General features: G+C 37.0%; 1 protein-coding gene and 1 long non-coding RNA gene across 2 annotated transcripts in view; both read right to left on the reverse strand.

The window, feature by feature from the left end:
• The window catches only part of LOC132124368 (uncharacterized), a 45433-nt gene that overhangs the window by 1005 nt on the left and 26898 nt on the right, over nucleotides 1-17530 (reverse strand). The gene's annotated exons all lie outside the window — the stretch shown is intronic.
• Nucleotides 545-16759, reverse strand: LOC132124336 (ubiquitin carboxyl-terminal hydrolase 12-like). Its single transcript, XM_059535337.1, has 9 exons — nucleotides 16558-16759; nucleotides 14973-15053; nucleotides 14449-14662; nucleotides 13458-13729; nucleotides 12448-12524; nucleotides 12274-12357; nucleotides 10247-10444; nucleotides 3836-3914; nucleotides 545-1750 (listed from the first exon to the last, which is right to left on the reverse strand). The coding sequence occupies exons 1-9, from the start codon at nucleotides 16603-16605 to the stop codon at nucleotides 1649-1651; spliced, it is 1155 nt and encodes a 384-aa protein (XP_059391320.1). The 5' UTR covers nucleotides 16606-16759; the 3' UTR covers nucleotides 545-1648.

The following is a 17530-nucleotide window of genomic DNA, read 5'->3' on the forward strand; positions in this document are numbered from 1 at the left end:
CCTTTTCAATCGTATACCATCCATTTTAGCCTCAAAACTATTGGGTTGGGAGAGAAGTAGATTAGGACAACAGGCTAGGCAACTGTGTGTTTGAAACTCTTTTAAGCAAAACTGCAATATTTTGTGGTACCTTTTCTCCTCACATGACCTTAATACCTAGTTTAGTTGGGTGTGTTTGTTTTTTGCCTATAAATCTTGACTAATTGCAGGGTGGTCTAGTTGTCTTGTTAATATTTACTAGCTATGTGGCTTATTCTTCTGGTCGTGCAACATCTTTTACCGAGTCCCCTTAACCAATCTAACTATTACCAAACCAAGTCTCAGCTTAAACTCGACATTTACAGACAGATCTAAGACTGTATGTCGGCACTGGCTGTGCTTCACTTCCCATCTAGGTCTATACGTAGTTGAAACATTATTAATTAAGAAGGCAGAGGAGACTATAGAGATCTAGAGAAGAGTTACTGAGATTAAACAGAATAGATGCAGTCAATTCAATCGGCTTAATGAATCAGGAGAATTTATAATAGAGTGCAGAGCCACGTTATGTTAGAATTATCCAACATTTCTACTGTTTAATGGCTAAACTGAATGAGTCCACATTCATTTCAGACAATCTCACAGCGGCACAGTGTTCATGAAACATGACTGGAAATGTGTGCAGCTTTTGGTTTCAATACAACTTCTATTCAGAATAATATAAAGCCCTAATTTCTATCTCCATCTGTTACGCTTTACAATTAGTGCACTACTAAGTGTGCACTATATGACACAATCAAGCTGTACACTCACTTGCAGTGCACAAGAACTGGCAGAATGTTTTACATTCATTGAATACTGATAGAGCATTCTTAAGCCAAGCTACATCTGTTATACAAGCACTACTCTGGTATCCACAATCCTCTCTGCATAAAAAAAGCAGAGCACCCATCAATCCACAGGCCCTACATAAAATCACCTGTCAGGTGCTCGACACAAAAAATAAATGCTCATCCCCTTCAAGCTAATTAAAACCTGGTCAGTTTCATCCATTCAGGTGGAGCAGCTCTACTACAATGACAACATGAGCCACTGGTTCTGCATTCAACATATTTATAACTAGCTGGTTGACATGGACATAGCATGATGTGTCATGTTTGACACTGCAGATCAACATCTGAGGGTGAATAACCGCCGTGCGACCTTCTGGACTGATCGTGATATTGAGCCAAAACACAAATCATGACACACCGCCCAGCGAATGTGAAGTGAACCAGATTATCAAAATGAACCTTGTGACTGTGTGTGGTGGGGAAATTTTTTTTTTTGTACATTGTCCATTCTCAGGCCATCAAGACATAGGTGTAGCTCATTTCACATGTGTATGTGCGATTTTGTGTGTGCTGAGCAACACAAAGCAGGCAAGTGAACCAGACGGCGATTTCTTCTGCCTGGTGATTACTGTGCTGTGTCCAGGTCACTCTGGTATCAACTGCTCCTGTCTGAGGCCTGACTGAAGCTCCACTGATAAGCCTGGATGAAAAGGGACTTGACTGAGAGGGGATGGAGCAGGGGGCGAGCTGTGTCAACAAATCCCAAGCCTCCCTATCTGCCTGATCCGGACCCTCACAGATCACACCCTCCCATTCTTTCAGTCACTCTTTCCGGCTCAGTCTCTAGACTGGTAGAAGAGTATATACCCTGACTCAGAGTTTTTGGAGATGTCCGATGTCAGACCATAGAATTCCTCGATTGCTTGGGCGTCTATTTTCTGTGGGGACCAAAAAAGAGAAAGAGATACATAACTGGATATAAAGGAAAACGTATTTAAACTGATGCACTAATTTCTGACTTCCTTTATGCATGAAAACAAACCTCATTGGTTCTTGTGGAAGCTTAAAACATGCTTGCATGACACTTGAAAACAAGCAAATTCTTTTGAGTTGCAAATATGAGGAAAAGTCTTTGATTTGGAACAAAATGAGTACCAGGATATTTCAACTAGGGATGTATGATAATATTGGAATCGTCCGATAAAGGCTTAAATGTTTTTTTTTGTTTGTTTTTTTTTTTGCATAAGGTCATCTATTAAAATTAAATCAAAAACAAAATGTTAAGGTTTCAACTGCATTTGTCTAGAGACAAAAAAAGCAGAAATTGATTTTATTATAGTATTTTCAAACCTTTCAATGTACTCCTATAAAAAAAAAGAAAAAAACTAACCAAAATTAAAAATGATTTGTTTATCATTTCTGCACAGGAAAGACTTTGTGCTGTTTCAAAAGAAAGGGAAATATATATTGGTACTGGAATAAGCTATACACAAAAAATTATTTAAAAAAAAATCGGCATATCAGATATTGGCAAAAATCTAATATCAAGCATCCCTGATTTCAACCAAAAATTAATATTCTATCATTTACTTGCACTCATGTAATTTCTAACCAGTTTTGTAGATATTTTGGAAAATGTCCTTTATTTTGATTATTTAATTTATTATTAATATAAATAATATTATTTAACTGATTATTTTTTGTTTCACAAAGGAAGGAAAATCAAACAGTTTTGGATCCCTTCGATCTGTGTAATTACAGTAGCAACATAATTGCAATCTATTTGAGAGTCACAACAGGATAAAACAAAACAACATCTGCTCAAGCAATAACCAAAAATTCTGCGTGGTGTCACTAGCGGTGCAGAAATGACACAGTTCACTTTGACTTCTAAAGCTGTGTAAATGGAATTTTTCTCTGTCCAGAAAGCTCTTATGTTTCAGATAATAATAAAAAAAAATAAAAAAAACAGAAAGAAATCTGACTTTAACGTGTAACAGAGCTTAACACTGCTTCATAAGCCCTCCAACATCCAGTGTCTTACACCACTACTGTGCTTGCTATTTATAAAAGACTGCTGCTTCCCCATGTTAAGGTATGAGAACCACTTCATGTTCCGAGAAGCATCTGAAAGTTTGTGTTCACAACGTGTGTGTAAATATTTGTCATGGTTACCGTGCAGCAGAGCGGAAATCACATCTGTGTGTCAAAACCAAATGAATATATACTATACATGTGCATGCAGGTGATGGAAAATCTGTCTCAATGTCGATTCAATGTACGCTTTTAGTCTAGTAGTGTAAAACAAACAAGTGTCATGAGGATGTAATGGAAAAATGGTGCTGGATCACAATACATATAGTACTCTTTTAAGTATGTTATGTTTCAACAAAAATTGCTCTTTAAAGCAAAAATACAAATTCTGTGTTCAAAACAACAAGGGAAACTGTTCAAATGAATAAAAGAGTCTTGGTCTCATTAATGCATCACTATGCCAATAATTCATTCAGAGAACTCAAAAGTATTTGGGTCAATGCGAGGACAACTCCATACAAGCACTAAGTGAAGAATAAACAGCAGCTGCAAATCACCTGACAGTTGAGGTTAATGCATGTGCTACTGTTCAGTTTTAGACTTCCAGATAATTCCAGACTGCAAATAATTTATTGTTAGGCAACGCAAACTAAATGTGAAAATTACTGTTATAACAACTGGAGGAAGAAACAATCAAGTTTGCTGAACTGAAACTGATGCTTCAAGGTCTCTGGTGTTTTTTTAGATACTTCTACTTTCTTTGTTCTCTTCTTTAAAAGTAGGACTTCAGAAAATTATTTCACCTCTTTGAAAACACTTATTGTGCATGTGCACAATTATTGAAGTCTATTATTCATTAATGTACATGATCTTTTTTATTTTGGGTCAAAGATTATTTTCTCTGGATACTGACTGCATGTTACAGATTTGTTTCATGTAAACTGGAATACATGATCAATTATCTAGAGCAACATTATACTCAGACTTACCTCTACAATGTCATCATCAAACAGAAGCCAGAAGCCATGACTCTTCACTATAGTGATATAATGACCTCGATTTGGACCACTACAAAAAATAAAACATAATAAGATATGATGAGCAGAAACAAATGACAATCCACAGCACTATGAATGGAAGAGAAGATTTTGTTTCAGTGGAAGTCCGATTTATGGAGAAACAAAATGTACTTAAAATATATGAAAATATATGCATGTATAATTCATTCAAAATAAGATGCATTTATATAAAATAGAGTACATTTTTATTTCATGCCTACTTTAACATTACCACACAGACAATATACTGTGCTCTTAACTTAATACACAATCCTTTATTGAGATAATAAACCCTGGTGGTTACTTAAAAATAAAATTGGCTGAAAATTTACTTTGGATAAAATTTACTAGGCCAGGTGCAGATGAGTTTATTACTTCTTCATCCAAACAGATTTGGAGAAATCTCATCAATGAATCCTCTGCAGTGAATCTACATGACTTCATCAATTAATGTCTTGTGAAATGGGAAGCTGTATATTTGTAACAAATTCATCAAGATTATTTCTTAACTTCAAACTGTTGCTTTTGGCTAAAATATGAGTACTCTATCCCTAATACTGCATTCTCCAGTGAAATAAGTAATCTTGTCTGAATAATGAGAGAGGTATGCACAAATCAAGTAACATTTAAGTAAAAGCAATCTAAAAAAAAGTTCTAAACAAAGATGTCAGCGGATTTTGATGTGAGAGGACAACAAGTGATGGACTTTTTCACTGAAAGTGTTATTATGGATTATGGACTGGTATTTTGACCAGAAGCGATGGTTTAATAAAACTAGGGATGCTCATTTTAACCAGTTAACTGTTAACTGACCATAAGAATTTCGACCTATTAATACAATAAGTTAAATGGTTTAAAAGTCTTATTTTTTTTTCAGTAATTTATTAAAATATTTGTTATTGCTACTAGGGGTGTAACGGTACGCAAAAATCATGGTTCGGTACGTATCTCGGTTTTAAAGTCACGGTTCAGTTCATTTTCGGTACAGTAAGGGAAAGAAATGCAAACATTAAACTGCAGGTTGTTTATTACTATAAACTTTTTTTAACAATTTGTTTACACTTTTTTTTTAAATACTTTTAATAAAATATATATAAAATAAAAAAAGAATAAGAAATAAAATACTGCTGCAAAGTTCTCCACTAAATAAAATACTCTCAGTCTCAAACCAATATCATATAATAAAATATAATGAAAAATATAAATAAATAACTATGATTACAGTGCAGCATTACCAATCCCAGCTTGTAGGCCTGCTCATATTTAAAAAAATATATATAACTTTTCCAAAGTGTAAAGTGCAGCATCAACAGTTTCAGTTTTTAGACCTGCTCAGATTTCGTTATTGTGTTGGACCGATCGGAATTAAGAGCAAAGGTCTGTTTAAATGCCGACGGGAGCTGCGTTTGAATTACAATCGTTTTTCCCCTAGTTGTAATGATGTTCACACTCGCGTGATGCCTTTTGAAAACCTTAGGCCGGTGACACACTGCTATATTGCACCTGTCAAACACCGTCAATACTGTTGACGGTGTCCTTTATCAGTAGGCTTTATATTTATGCTCAACATGAAGTATAGATATTGTTGTAGTGAAGACAAGATCCTGGACTGTCGGCGGTCTCCCTCTATGTCACCTACAGTAGCAGCAGCGCGTCAGCGCCGCGTCAGGCACCATTCTGGTGTGTAAAGACACAGAAAACGTGAAGCAGGTGTCACGCAACTGACACGCAGCAGAAACGCCACGCTCACGCCACGCAGCCAGTGTGTCATCGGCCTTAGAATCAGCTGCAGGGTGGGATTTGCGCTGAACGCGAAGACTTCCACCACTTAATATGTTCGTTTGGAAACACGAAAATGTATATTTTCCGCAAACAAAATATTGCATTCGGTCATTCGGTACACACGTGTACCGTACCAAAAGCCCTGTACCGAAACAGTCCGGTACGAATGCACGTACCGTTACACCCCTAATTGCTACGCATATAAAAAGAAATCTCAAGAAATTACAATATTTTCTCAAATATCAATAAAAATAAAAAAAAATTACAAAACAGAAATGTTCAAGATCTCCAAAGCAGGTTTAATTATGAACTCAATACTTGGTTGGGACTCATTTTGCACAAATTACTGACCAACACCAGCAGACATCACGGCAACCCAAATCATCACTGACTTCAGAAACTTCACACTGGACTCTGGATTATGTGTCTCTCCGGTCTTCTTCCAGACTCCAGACCTTAATTTCCGAATGAAATGCTAAATTTACTTTCATCTGAAAAGAGGACTTTGGACCACTGAGCAACAGTCCAGTTCTTTTTCTCCTTACCCCAGGTAATATGCTTCTGACATTTTTTTCTGGTTCAGGAGTGGCTTGGTTCTAGGAATGTGACAGCTGTAGTCCTTTTCCTAAAGACGTCTGAGTGTGGTGTCTCTTGATGCACTGACTCCGGCTTCAGTCCACTCCTTGTGAAGCTCTCCCTTGTTCTTCTTGAATTGGCTGTTCCTGAAAATCTTTCCAAGGCCTTGTTCATCCCTGTTGCTTGGTCACCTTTTCCTACCACACTTATTCCTTCCAGTCAACTTTCTATGAATATATTTTGATACAGCACTCTGTAAACAGCCAGCCTGAACATCTGTGTGTTGTTGATTGTCTTCTGGACAACTGTCAAGTCAGTAGTCTTTGCCATAATTGTGGTTGCATGTTCTAAACTAGCCCAAGAGGTTCCAAGCATTTATACTCAAAATCAATCAAAATAATCATGCTCAAAATGGAATATTCAAATTTTTTAAGATACTGAATACTTAATTTTCCTAAGCTGCAAGTCGTAACCATCAGAATCAAAACAAAAAAAAATCTTGAAATATTTCAGTTTGTGTGCAATGAATCTATATTAAGAAAGTTTGCTTTTTTAAATTAAATTACAAAAAATAAAATTTAAATATAAATAAATTAAAAATAAATTTTCCAATTTTGTTGAGAAACAGGCCTGTGATGCCGATGTAAAATGTTTACAAATATTACAATAAACAATGTAAATATAGCTAGGCTATTTTAGTTCCCCTAACTCCACAACAAATCCTTTTAATTTAACAATTTAGAAAAGAACAAGAATTCTAAATATAAGAAGCTATAGCTATAAATGACAAGCCAAAACGAATGAATTTAGGCTAAAACGAAAATGAAACCAATGTTGGGTCTTTCATTCTACAAAAAATCAAATGTTTTCATTTTCGCGATGTATTTGAATGATAAAATATTATTTATGTACGTACGTCACTCGAGTTCTAATATTAGTGTAAAACAAAATGTTTTACATCACAGCAGTAAGGTTATAACGCTTAATGGCACAGATTTTACTACATTTAAATTGAGCAGTGTTTTTTTCATATGTTTGACTGACTGTATTTTATTATGATAATGAACAGGCTGCATTGTCAAGGTAGCAAAGATTAACTGTGCGCACACATGCGGCACCAGCGCAATCACTTGATTTTTTTCCTTCTAACAGTGGAAGCAACTATTCCATATGAGCAAATTATGACAGAATTGTCATTTTTGGCTGGGTGAACTATAACTTTAATAACTTATTTTCTTAATTTTATTATTATTACTATGAAAATATGAGATTATTTCTTTAATGAAATTATACTCTAAATAATAAAGTAAAACTGCCAGTAGGTGGTGGTAATGTCTTAATGATCAAGTCATCGAGTCATTTATTCATTTGATTCATTCAAATGACTAATTCATTCAGGAGTGAAGTAAATGGTTCTTTATGAATGGTTCATTGAATCATTAGCCTTGTTCGACTTGAAGCGGATGATCACCATCAGACCGACCGGTGTGTGACATCAAAGTACCGCAAGAGTTTAGAGAGCAGACGGCTACCTGTGCTTTTGAATCGCTCTCGGGGTACTTTGATGTCATACACCGATTGGTCTGTGCAGTGCCACTTCAAAGCCAAAGCATAGGCCAGTGGTTCAACATGCCAAATGATTCACCAAATTCGTTCAAAACGTAAGAAATTAAATGCCGCTGTGGGTTGCTTGGAGATGAACAGTTCTGCTTTGTCTTTATCTTCTGCTTTGCAAAACAGACAATATTGTGTCTAAAATAACACAATATTAACTTCTTAATGAACTGTTGTAAAAGATGAGTATCACATTTGCACTCGTGTGAAATTACACTTAGCCTACTTCTCGTGTGGTATTTCTTAACTATATGATGAAAATATGAGACACAATCTTAAAGGGGCGTTTTGCCCCATATCTTGAATTTTTAGGGACATTTTCTAGGCTAGTGAGTTGTTGCCCTGCCTCATATTAGTCATCAATCGACTGTATGAAATGGCAGATGATCCACATAGGTCTGGGGCGGGGCAAGTGCATTATAAATGTGTTAATAATTTTAATGCGTTATTTTTCTCCATAATTAATTAACGCGTTAAATTACCAGCCCTGATTTATATATATTTATATATATATATATATATAAATCCTCATGTTCTGTTGTTTGCTGCTTTTTGCGCATGTAAAATTATTAAATATAATCAGTTAAAAAGGGTTGGTTGTCGTTTGGGAATGAAATAAACATCACTAAATTAAATGAGATCCCGTCCGAGATATTGTTTAGCTGATATTATCGGCCAATGTGAGCCTGTCGGTACCAATGAATATGCTGCCAATATGAGTTGTTTTTTAGTAAACATATAACGCAGATACAGAGCCCCGCACATGACATGCAAGAAAAAATATTTACTAATTCGTTCCCTCGATGCACTAAAACATGCGCACAATTTACTAATTTGTTCTCTCGGTGTATTAAAATGTGCACACAATTACCATTTTGTTTCCTTGATTTGCTAAATCGTCAGCACAATTTACTAATTAGTTCTCTCAATTTATAAATCGTGTACATGATTTAGCAAATCGAGGGAACAAATTAGTAAATCATGCAATTTATAAATAGAGGATACGAAAAAGTAAATTGTGCGCACAATTTAGCCTACTTATTTCCTGCTTACCATGTGCGGGGCTCTGTACACAGACTAAATGCTTCTGAATGGTATAATTGGTTTGTCCACCAGAATGCGCTCCATTGTCTGTTACTGGCGACCCAGGTCAGTGTAGTGCAGAGATACACGGATGACCTCAAACTTCATCCGAGTTCGCTGCTTTAAAATACCCGTTCGCCACCCACCCGCACCTATATTTGATCATCACATTACAATGATTCTAATTCTTAGTTTTGCATGATGATATGATGAATGGATGGTTCATTTTTAACAGCAGATTGTGACGTTAGAGACTAGCGCTGATCTGCGCATCACGGCATGCGTCTTTGGTGAATTAAAGCCTGTGTTACTGCCATCGGAGCTGATCGCGGCCACTCAGTCAATGCTGCTGTTTTTATGGCCACACCATGGCCCAGAACTCATGCTTATCACATCGGTCACATCACATGGCACAACACATGGCACAAAATACAATAGTAGAATAGAACCCATTATAATCAGTGATGTTGTCTACACTGGATGCAGTAAACTGATGCCTCGTTTTATTTATGACGTGCTGACACAAAGTTCAAATGATTTTCAATGGTTGCTTTGTGGTGTCCTGTTGCGGCGCAGACACAGTGTCAGCATAGTTCATAACAAAGTTAGTATCTTTCTGCAGACCAATAGACGGCAAAGTGGTGGTGGCTTGAGTGTGTTGAATAGTGATTTAATGCTACATTGTCATCTAATTGAAGATTCTCGATGCCTCCACTACAAAGGCCTGTTTGTCACATCATTATAAGTGTCTGAAAACCACATCGGAGTTATCATTGCAAAAAATTTGTTTATGTATATATATATATATATTCTGTTTATGTAGGCTATATACTTTATACTATATACAATACCAGTCAAAACCTTTGACTATACTGTACTATAATATAGACTAGACATAAAGAATATTGGCCGTTATACATTGGTATCAGTCTTTTTTTACTCCCTAATATTGGTATCAGCATCGACCCACCAAAAAACCCTTATTGGTCGGGCTCTAAATGAAAAACCTGAATGATGGATTTATTTTTTTACAAACATACAGCTTTTCAGTTTATAGAGTCATGTGGATTTCTGTGGATTATTGTGATGCTTTTTTCAGCTTATTGAACTCTCATTCTGACGGCACCCATTCATTGCAGAGGATCCATTGGTGAGCAAGTGATGTGATGCTAAATTTCTCCAAATCTGTTCCCATGAATAAACAAACTCATCTACCTCTTGGATGGCCTGAAGAGGAGTTTTTGGGTGAACTGTTCCTATGAATTGACTGCCACGTCAGAAACCTACCTCCCACAGTGCACCACTACAGCCACCAGGTCGTACAATCGATCAGGGTTGGTAGCATCACCAGAGGTGTTAAAGAGCCTCAGCTCCAGAGGGAAGACTACACGATAAGAGAGCTTGGTAAAGCGATGTATCTGGTCCATATACTTAAAGCGCTTTAGGTGCAGGGCAAGGATCATGGGTAATTTCTTCACCCGCATCCTGTAAGTAAGAAAAGAGACCGGATCAATTTTAACTTCAAATTCCATCTCTATTCCATCTCTATTCTCAGACACGTTATTGCACGTTATTAGCCAACTGTAATTGTTAAAGGGTTAGTTCACCCAGATAGCAAAATTATGTCATTAATAACTCACCCTCATGTTGTTCCAAACCCGTGAGACCTCCGTTTATCTTTGGAACACAGTTTAAGATATTTTAGATTTAGTCCAAGAGCTCTCAGTCCCTCCATTGAAACTGTGTGTACGGTATACTGTCCATGTCCAGAAAGGTAAGAAAAACATCATCAAAGTAGTCCATGTGACATCAGAGGGTCAGTTAGAATTTTTTGAAGCATCGAAAATATATTTTGGTCCAAAAATACCAAAAACAACGACTTTATACAGCATTGTCTTCTCTTCCGTTTCTGTTGTGTGAGAGAGTTCAAAACAAAGCAGTCTGGATATCCGGTTCGCGAACGAATCATTCAGTTCACCAAATCGAACGGAATCATTTTAAACGGTTCGCATCTCTAATACGCATTAATCCACAAATGACTTAAGCGGTTAACTTTATTAATGTGGCTGACACTCCCTCCGAGTTCAAACAAACCAATATCCCGGAGTAATGCATGCACTCAAACAGTACACTGACTGAACTGCTGTGAAGAGAGAACCGAAGATGAACGAACCGAGCCAGATAACGAACAAAAGACTGACTCGTTCACGAGTCAAGAACCGGTTGCATCGGTTTTTGGATCACCAGTAGTTCTTTCGGACAGTTCAATTCAATAAACCGGTTGAAGAAAACGGTTCACCTGTTCTTTTGCGCTCAACGTAATGGCGTCATTTGCGATGATTGCCCTTGATTCAAGCCTTCGGTTTACCCGCGCTCATAACACTAGCACAGAATCAGTTCAGAATCAATCACCAAAAGAATCAGTTCGGTTCAGGCGCTCTGTGTGTCAGTCTGCTTCACGCTGAATCACACATGCGCAATATCATCACCTCCTCGATTCTTCTTATCTGGCTCGGCTCGGTGTTCATCTTCAGTTCTCTCTTCACAGCAGTTCAGTCAGTGTACTGTTTGAGTATATGAATTACTCCGGGATATTGGTTTGTTTGAACTCAGAGGCAGTGTCAGCCACATTAAAAAAGTTAACCGCTTAAGTCATTTGTGGATAAATGCGTATTAGAAATGCGAACCGTTTAAAACGATTCAGTTCGATTTGGTGAACTGAATGATTCGTTCGCAAACCAGATATCCAGACTGCTTTGTTTTGAACTCTCTCACACAACAGACACGGAAGAGAAGACAATGCTGAATAAAGTCGTCGTTTTTGCTATTTTTGGACCAAAATGTATTTTCAATGCTTCAAAAAATTCTAACTGACCCTCTGATGTGACATGGACTATTTTGATGATGTTTTTCTTACCTTTCTGGACATGGACAGTATACCATACACACAGCTTCAATGGAGGGACTGAGAGCTCTCGGACTAAATCTAAAATATCTTAAACTGTGTTCCAAAGATAAATGGAGTTCTTACGGGTTTGAAACAACATGAGGGTAAGTTATTAATTTCATAATTTTGCTATCTGGGTGAACTAACCCTTTAAATGCTCCAGGATTAAAATCTCTCTCTTGGTGCACAGAACCAACACACTAATGCATTGAGTAGAACACCAAGATTCATTCAAATAAGGAAGGAAATGCTACATAGACGGGCGGTCCATAGCATCAGGCTTACATTGGTTGATATGAATATCACAACAAATGCACCTCCAGAACAAGAGTAATTTCAGCCATGCCAGTCTGTTGGAACTACATACCTTTTCTGAGCCTCCTGTTTACTTCTGCATTGCTCACAGTAGTACTTGTATTCACTACATAAGGTCTCTGTGTTGCTGAAGCCCCTGTTAGTGCGGAGAAAACACGCTATCTTTCCAATAAACAAAGAATTTGCATCAAAGGGACATTTGTTGCAGTTACGTTTGTGGCTTTACCTAAGACAGTGTGTGATGGAGGTATTCTGCTCCACATCCACTGAAAGGTCTAGGAAGTCTTCATCTTTACTGCTCACCTGGGGAGAAAGAGGACCGATTGTATGATGGGAAATCCTAAGACTGCATATTATCAAAAACAGCTAGGACATAAGTTCCTAAATGCAATCATAAGCCCTTGTTTTCCTACTCTGTGTCCACACAATGCTGTAATATCAAACTGTAGAGTAGGAGCATGCGGCAGAAAACACATCAACTCAAATCAGTACATCAAAGGTGTGTAATGGCAAAACAGAGGGCACTCATGGACAGCCTTCAAAATCATCAAATAAAGTACATTTGGAAATGCATCAAAAGAGAAGCCTGAATAGTTTCCTAAGGTTTTCCACCAATTAAAAGACATCTGTAAATATTTTACAGTTATAATGTAAAATAAAATGACTATTAAATAATTTTTCATAAATACGTCATGTAAAAAAAAAAAAAGTCAAATATTACAAAATAGTAATATTTCATATTTGCTTTTACATTTTATTTGCCTCTAGTAATTTATTCTACTACATATAATAATTTAATAAACATTAACATATAGATATAAAATTTGGGGCCTTATTGTGCAGGCTTAAAAACAAGCATAGCAAACCTAAAGCTTTTTATACATTTTTTTATAAAAAAAGAATAGCCTAATAAATAATAAATCACATTTTAGATCACAATGGCATTTTTTAAATACTTGAAAAATCCTCATCAGTAATCACCTCACACCCCTACATCTCAGATCAGCTATAACAGTTAACATATTCCACAATCCAAACATTTAACAGACTTCTTTGGGCCGTGACACACTGTTGAAAACTGTCCTCCCATCACATCCATACAATCCCCCAGATGCTGATTACTCCAAGCCAAAGTGACAAAAACATACTCCCGAAAACTCACTCATCCCATATCTCATTAATAAAAACAAGATCCCTTTAGGGCACTTATGACTCACTCCACCTCCTCTGACTCACCGCTTCACAGTTCAGGCACCGCGTCTCATTGGTCAGTGTGCCTTGGAAGATCTCGTGCACCCATGTCTGCTGGGTCTTTTCCTCCGTTTCACCCTCTCCTGTGCTGCTACCGCTTCCACCTCCTCCTCCACTTACACTTCCACCATTCTGTACTACCTTTCCATTCTGCTGTCTCTCCTGGCTCTTTTCCTCCTGTAGCAGGTCTGCAATGGTGTTGAGCAAGTAGTTGAGGAATTCGTGTGCATCTTGCTGCATGTAGTTGTCAAACAGCTCTGTAGGAAAAAAAAAAAAAATTGTTGATAGCATCAGCTAGCTGCAAGTCTAATATATAAACAGTAGGAATGAACAGTGAAAAAATGATTTAATCATTTAATAGAAATGCATTTCAATCACCTCCACAGTGTTTCCCCATAGCTATTTTAACAGTGCAGCTGAATCTACTGCGCCATTGTAAAAGAAATGACATTTTATGTCAGTTCCTAATTTGCAGTCAAAGCAAAACTATACAACAAAAATAAACGGTGTTGTCTTTGCTGGCTGTATGAGCAGTATCTGGTTCATGACAACCAGATTATAGGTTGCTCTGTTATCGTTTTAATCAGCCTAACAAATGTAAAAATGGAATCCATAAGAGCAGTTGCTGTATTACTATCAAACTCACTCAACTGTGACAATGGTAACATAACTTCACATCTGACTTGAAACGGACTAGCTGATCATATTACACATTGACAACAGATTTACTTAAATATTTTTTAGTAAAAAAAAAAAAAAAGCAAAGCTGAATTTTCAGGAGACATTACTCCAGTCAGTGTCACATGATCCTTCAGAAATCAGAAATGTTTACACATACATTAGAACATGTATATTAATAACTGTATAGCAACATTTCACAGATCTCTAAGCACCTGCATAACATTCCCACTATCCCACATCAACAAGCCCTCTCTCGTCAGTCAGTCAAACTGCAGGACTCAGAATCTTTTCTCACCATTTTCCTTCCTCAACCTGGAGATGAACTTCTTTGGTGGAATGACTCCCACTTTCTTCTTCTGAGTTGCAATGCTGTTGAAGAGGTCAGCCAGGCAGGTGAGCAGGCTCTCTTTCCGTCTTGGCTGGATCTTATAGGCCAGCACTTTCTCCCGGAAGGGCCGGCAAAAGTACAGGGCCTGCAGCACTGAGTTACAGTAGCAGGTGTTGCCAAACTGAGCGAGCAGATTGCAATTGGAGAGACAACAGATCAAAGATTGAGGACAGATTTGTGAGGACATACATGCAAATATAATATGTGTCATATGCAATAAATGCCTCTGGGAAGGAAAGCAAACCATTGTTGGATACATGGAGTGGTTTATTATTAGATTTTGCTGCCTTTTATACATGCTTGCCAAATCTGCCATTAAGTGATGACATAAGCACATTACATAAAAAAGGTGCTTTCAAATTTAAAAGTGATATGGCAGTCATCTTCTATTTATAGCACATTCACTGACAAACACAATAATGTAAACTTACATTGACCAGCCCAAAGTAGTGTTCATTAACAGGGAACTGTTCCGGTCCAATCTCCTTCTCCAAAGCAGAGGCATTGGCGCCCTACAGGGAACAGCCACAATGGTTATCTTTGCTCATGGGTCTCAATAATACAAGTGGCCAGGAACACCCTGGACCTATTGGAGACTAACAGGAACATCCTGTTTGTGAAGAATGATGCCTGACTTGGCATTAACAGGATGCAGTTGCTGGGCAAGTGCACCCACTCTGTTTCACAAGGGGAGAACATCAAGGCAGAGCAGTAAGTGGTATCAGTATCTGAAGTATAATGCATAAGTTCTCAGATGATAAAAGGGCCAAGTCAGAGGTTCTTAAGCTTTTGGAACCGAAAGCCACCCCACTGTCCAGTATTCAAAGACCCACTTCCAGCCATATAGGAGGAGACATTTCTGGTATTTCTGCTGAAGTTATGATAAAGCTATTTCTTTCTATGTTTTTAAACAGAAATTAGGAGTATAAAAATATAAAATTAATTAACCACAATTGAGAACTGTATGTTTGTCTACAGGATTGAACAGGATTTATTGTTTTTATGTGTTTAGATTGGAGTTTTACTATTTCAAAAATATTCATATTAAATAATTATTTAAATACCTAAATACTGTAAATATTGTTTCTGGAAAGAAAAACGATCAAAATTTAACTTTACATATAATGTCAAGCCATGACTTGATGTCACTTAATGAACAGCAATTTTTTTTTAATACATACCTCATAGCTCTTTTACTGGTCCATACTGGCACCCTGAGGTGGCTAAGCAAAACCAACAAGATGTAAATCCATGTGTCTTATTTCTATAACTGGTTATCAGTATTTGCTGGTAAATAAGGAAGTTGCCTCATAAATAACTTTCTATAGAAAGGATTCACTGATCGATTAGAATTAAATCTCAAACTAGAAGCAGTTCTATAACTCCCAGTAGCCTACCTACCCAAATAAATAACATTTTAAATTCAAATAACCAATTGTATGTTCGTTGCGAGTCTGATCTACTGTGAATGTTCTCGTGTGACAGTTTAAGAAAACCCTTTCGGCAATACAGACACTGAGCTCATTGAATCAGTTTTTAGTTGTGTCCTTCAAATAATGTTAAAACAACAACAACAGAAGCAGCAGCAGGAACTGTAGTCTCGTGCATGACCTCGCCTGATACCCTGTCCACCCTTCCTCTTAACAAAACACTCGTAAACATACATACAGTATCCACATAACAGATATTATCTAATGATAAATAAAGCGGAACCGCCCGGCTAATCAAACACGGACATTATGTATGTGTCGCTTGCTAATACGCTAGGCTATATATTTGACCCTTGAGCAGAATATCAAATTATCTAACAAAAAGTCCGTTCAACCACGTCTTCAAACTTATACTGTGTCTATAAACCCGGACAGAGAGGTGTGCAAACTTTTTGTGGCTGCGCTGCCATATCATGACGCGGTTGTTTATCTGTTAGCTGTTGAGCTAGCCTGTTAGCAGGCTAATCTAAACACAGGTTAGATGCAGTGGACGGGACAACACTCACTTACGCGAGGAAAAACTCACCATCGTACAAATCGAGGCGATCTTTCGGACTGTCATCAGTATTTCCATCCGTCTGTCGCCATGTTGGACCGAACCCTTATTTAAAAGTGTGACAGCCGCACAGGCTGAAGTTCCGGTGAAACCATCAGTCGGTCAGCTCGCGGCGGAGTGAGGGAGTGTCGCCTCGCGCGCTGTAACCAAGCAGCTGCGCACATCAACAAACCTACTATGACGAAGACTACTGTTGACAGCAACTTTATGTTCAACATAGTTCACAAATGCTGGGAAATTTAGCATAAAAATGTCAAAGCACGGAATAGAAAAGAAAGGATATGCAAATGTTTACTTCAAATAAGTAAATATTTTAAGGGGAAATTAACATTTTTTTCACATATTTTGTTATATATTTTCAAACATATTTTGTGATCATTTATATGATCTGGCCTATATAACCTAGTATTTCTTATCAATGTGGTGTTTATGGTTCTAAAAAAACATTATTAATATTATTAATAATCAACATTATTTAAATAATCATTTAGCCTATGATTAAATGTCTTATAAATGTAATATCATATTAGTGCGAATTGGCTAAACGAAAATAAGCGTGAAACATTTGATAATTTCTAATTATCTAAAAAGAAAGAAACCTTTGTATCTTTTTTGTTTCACTTTGTTTTTTTTTTTAACAAATAAGCTACATTTTGCGTTAGTAACAACAACAACAAAAAGGATAAGTGACATTTTAAATAAGGATACATTAATAATTTTATTTCACGCATAACCAATTGGATATAAAGGCAGACAACGGTGAATTATGGATACTATGTGTAAAAGGAATAGCCCCGAGTTACATATTACATATTTTATGGCGAAGACTTGCCGTGTGAATATTAATTAGGTAATACTGACGTTGCTTGGTAACCTTCCTATCACGTGGTCTATTTAATATTAATGAGTCCAACGTCTTCTTCATAGTAAGATTCGTAATCAC

The sequence above is a fragment of the Carassius carassius genome, chromosome 3 (genome assembly GCF_963082965.1).
Source record: "Carassius carassius chromosome 3, fCarCar2.1, whole genome shotgun sequence".
In the NCBI taxonomy this organism is placed as follows: domain Eukaryota; kingdom Metazoa; phylum Chordata; class Actinopteri; order Cypriniformes; family Cyprinidae; genus Carassius; species Carassius carassius.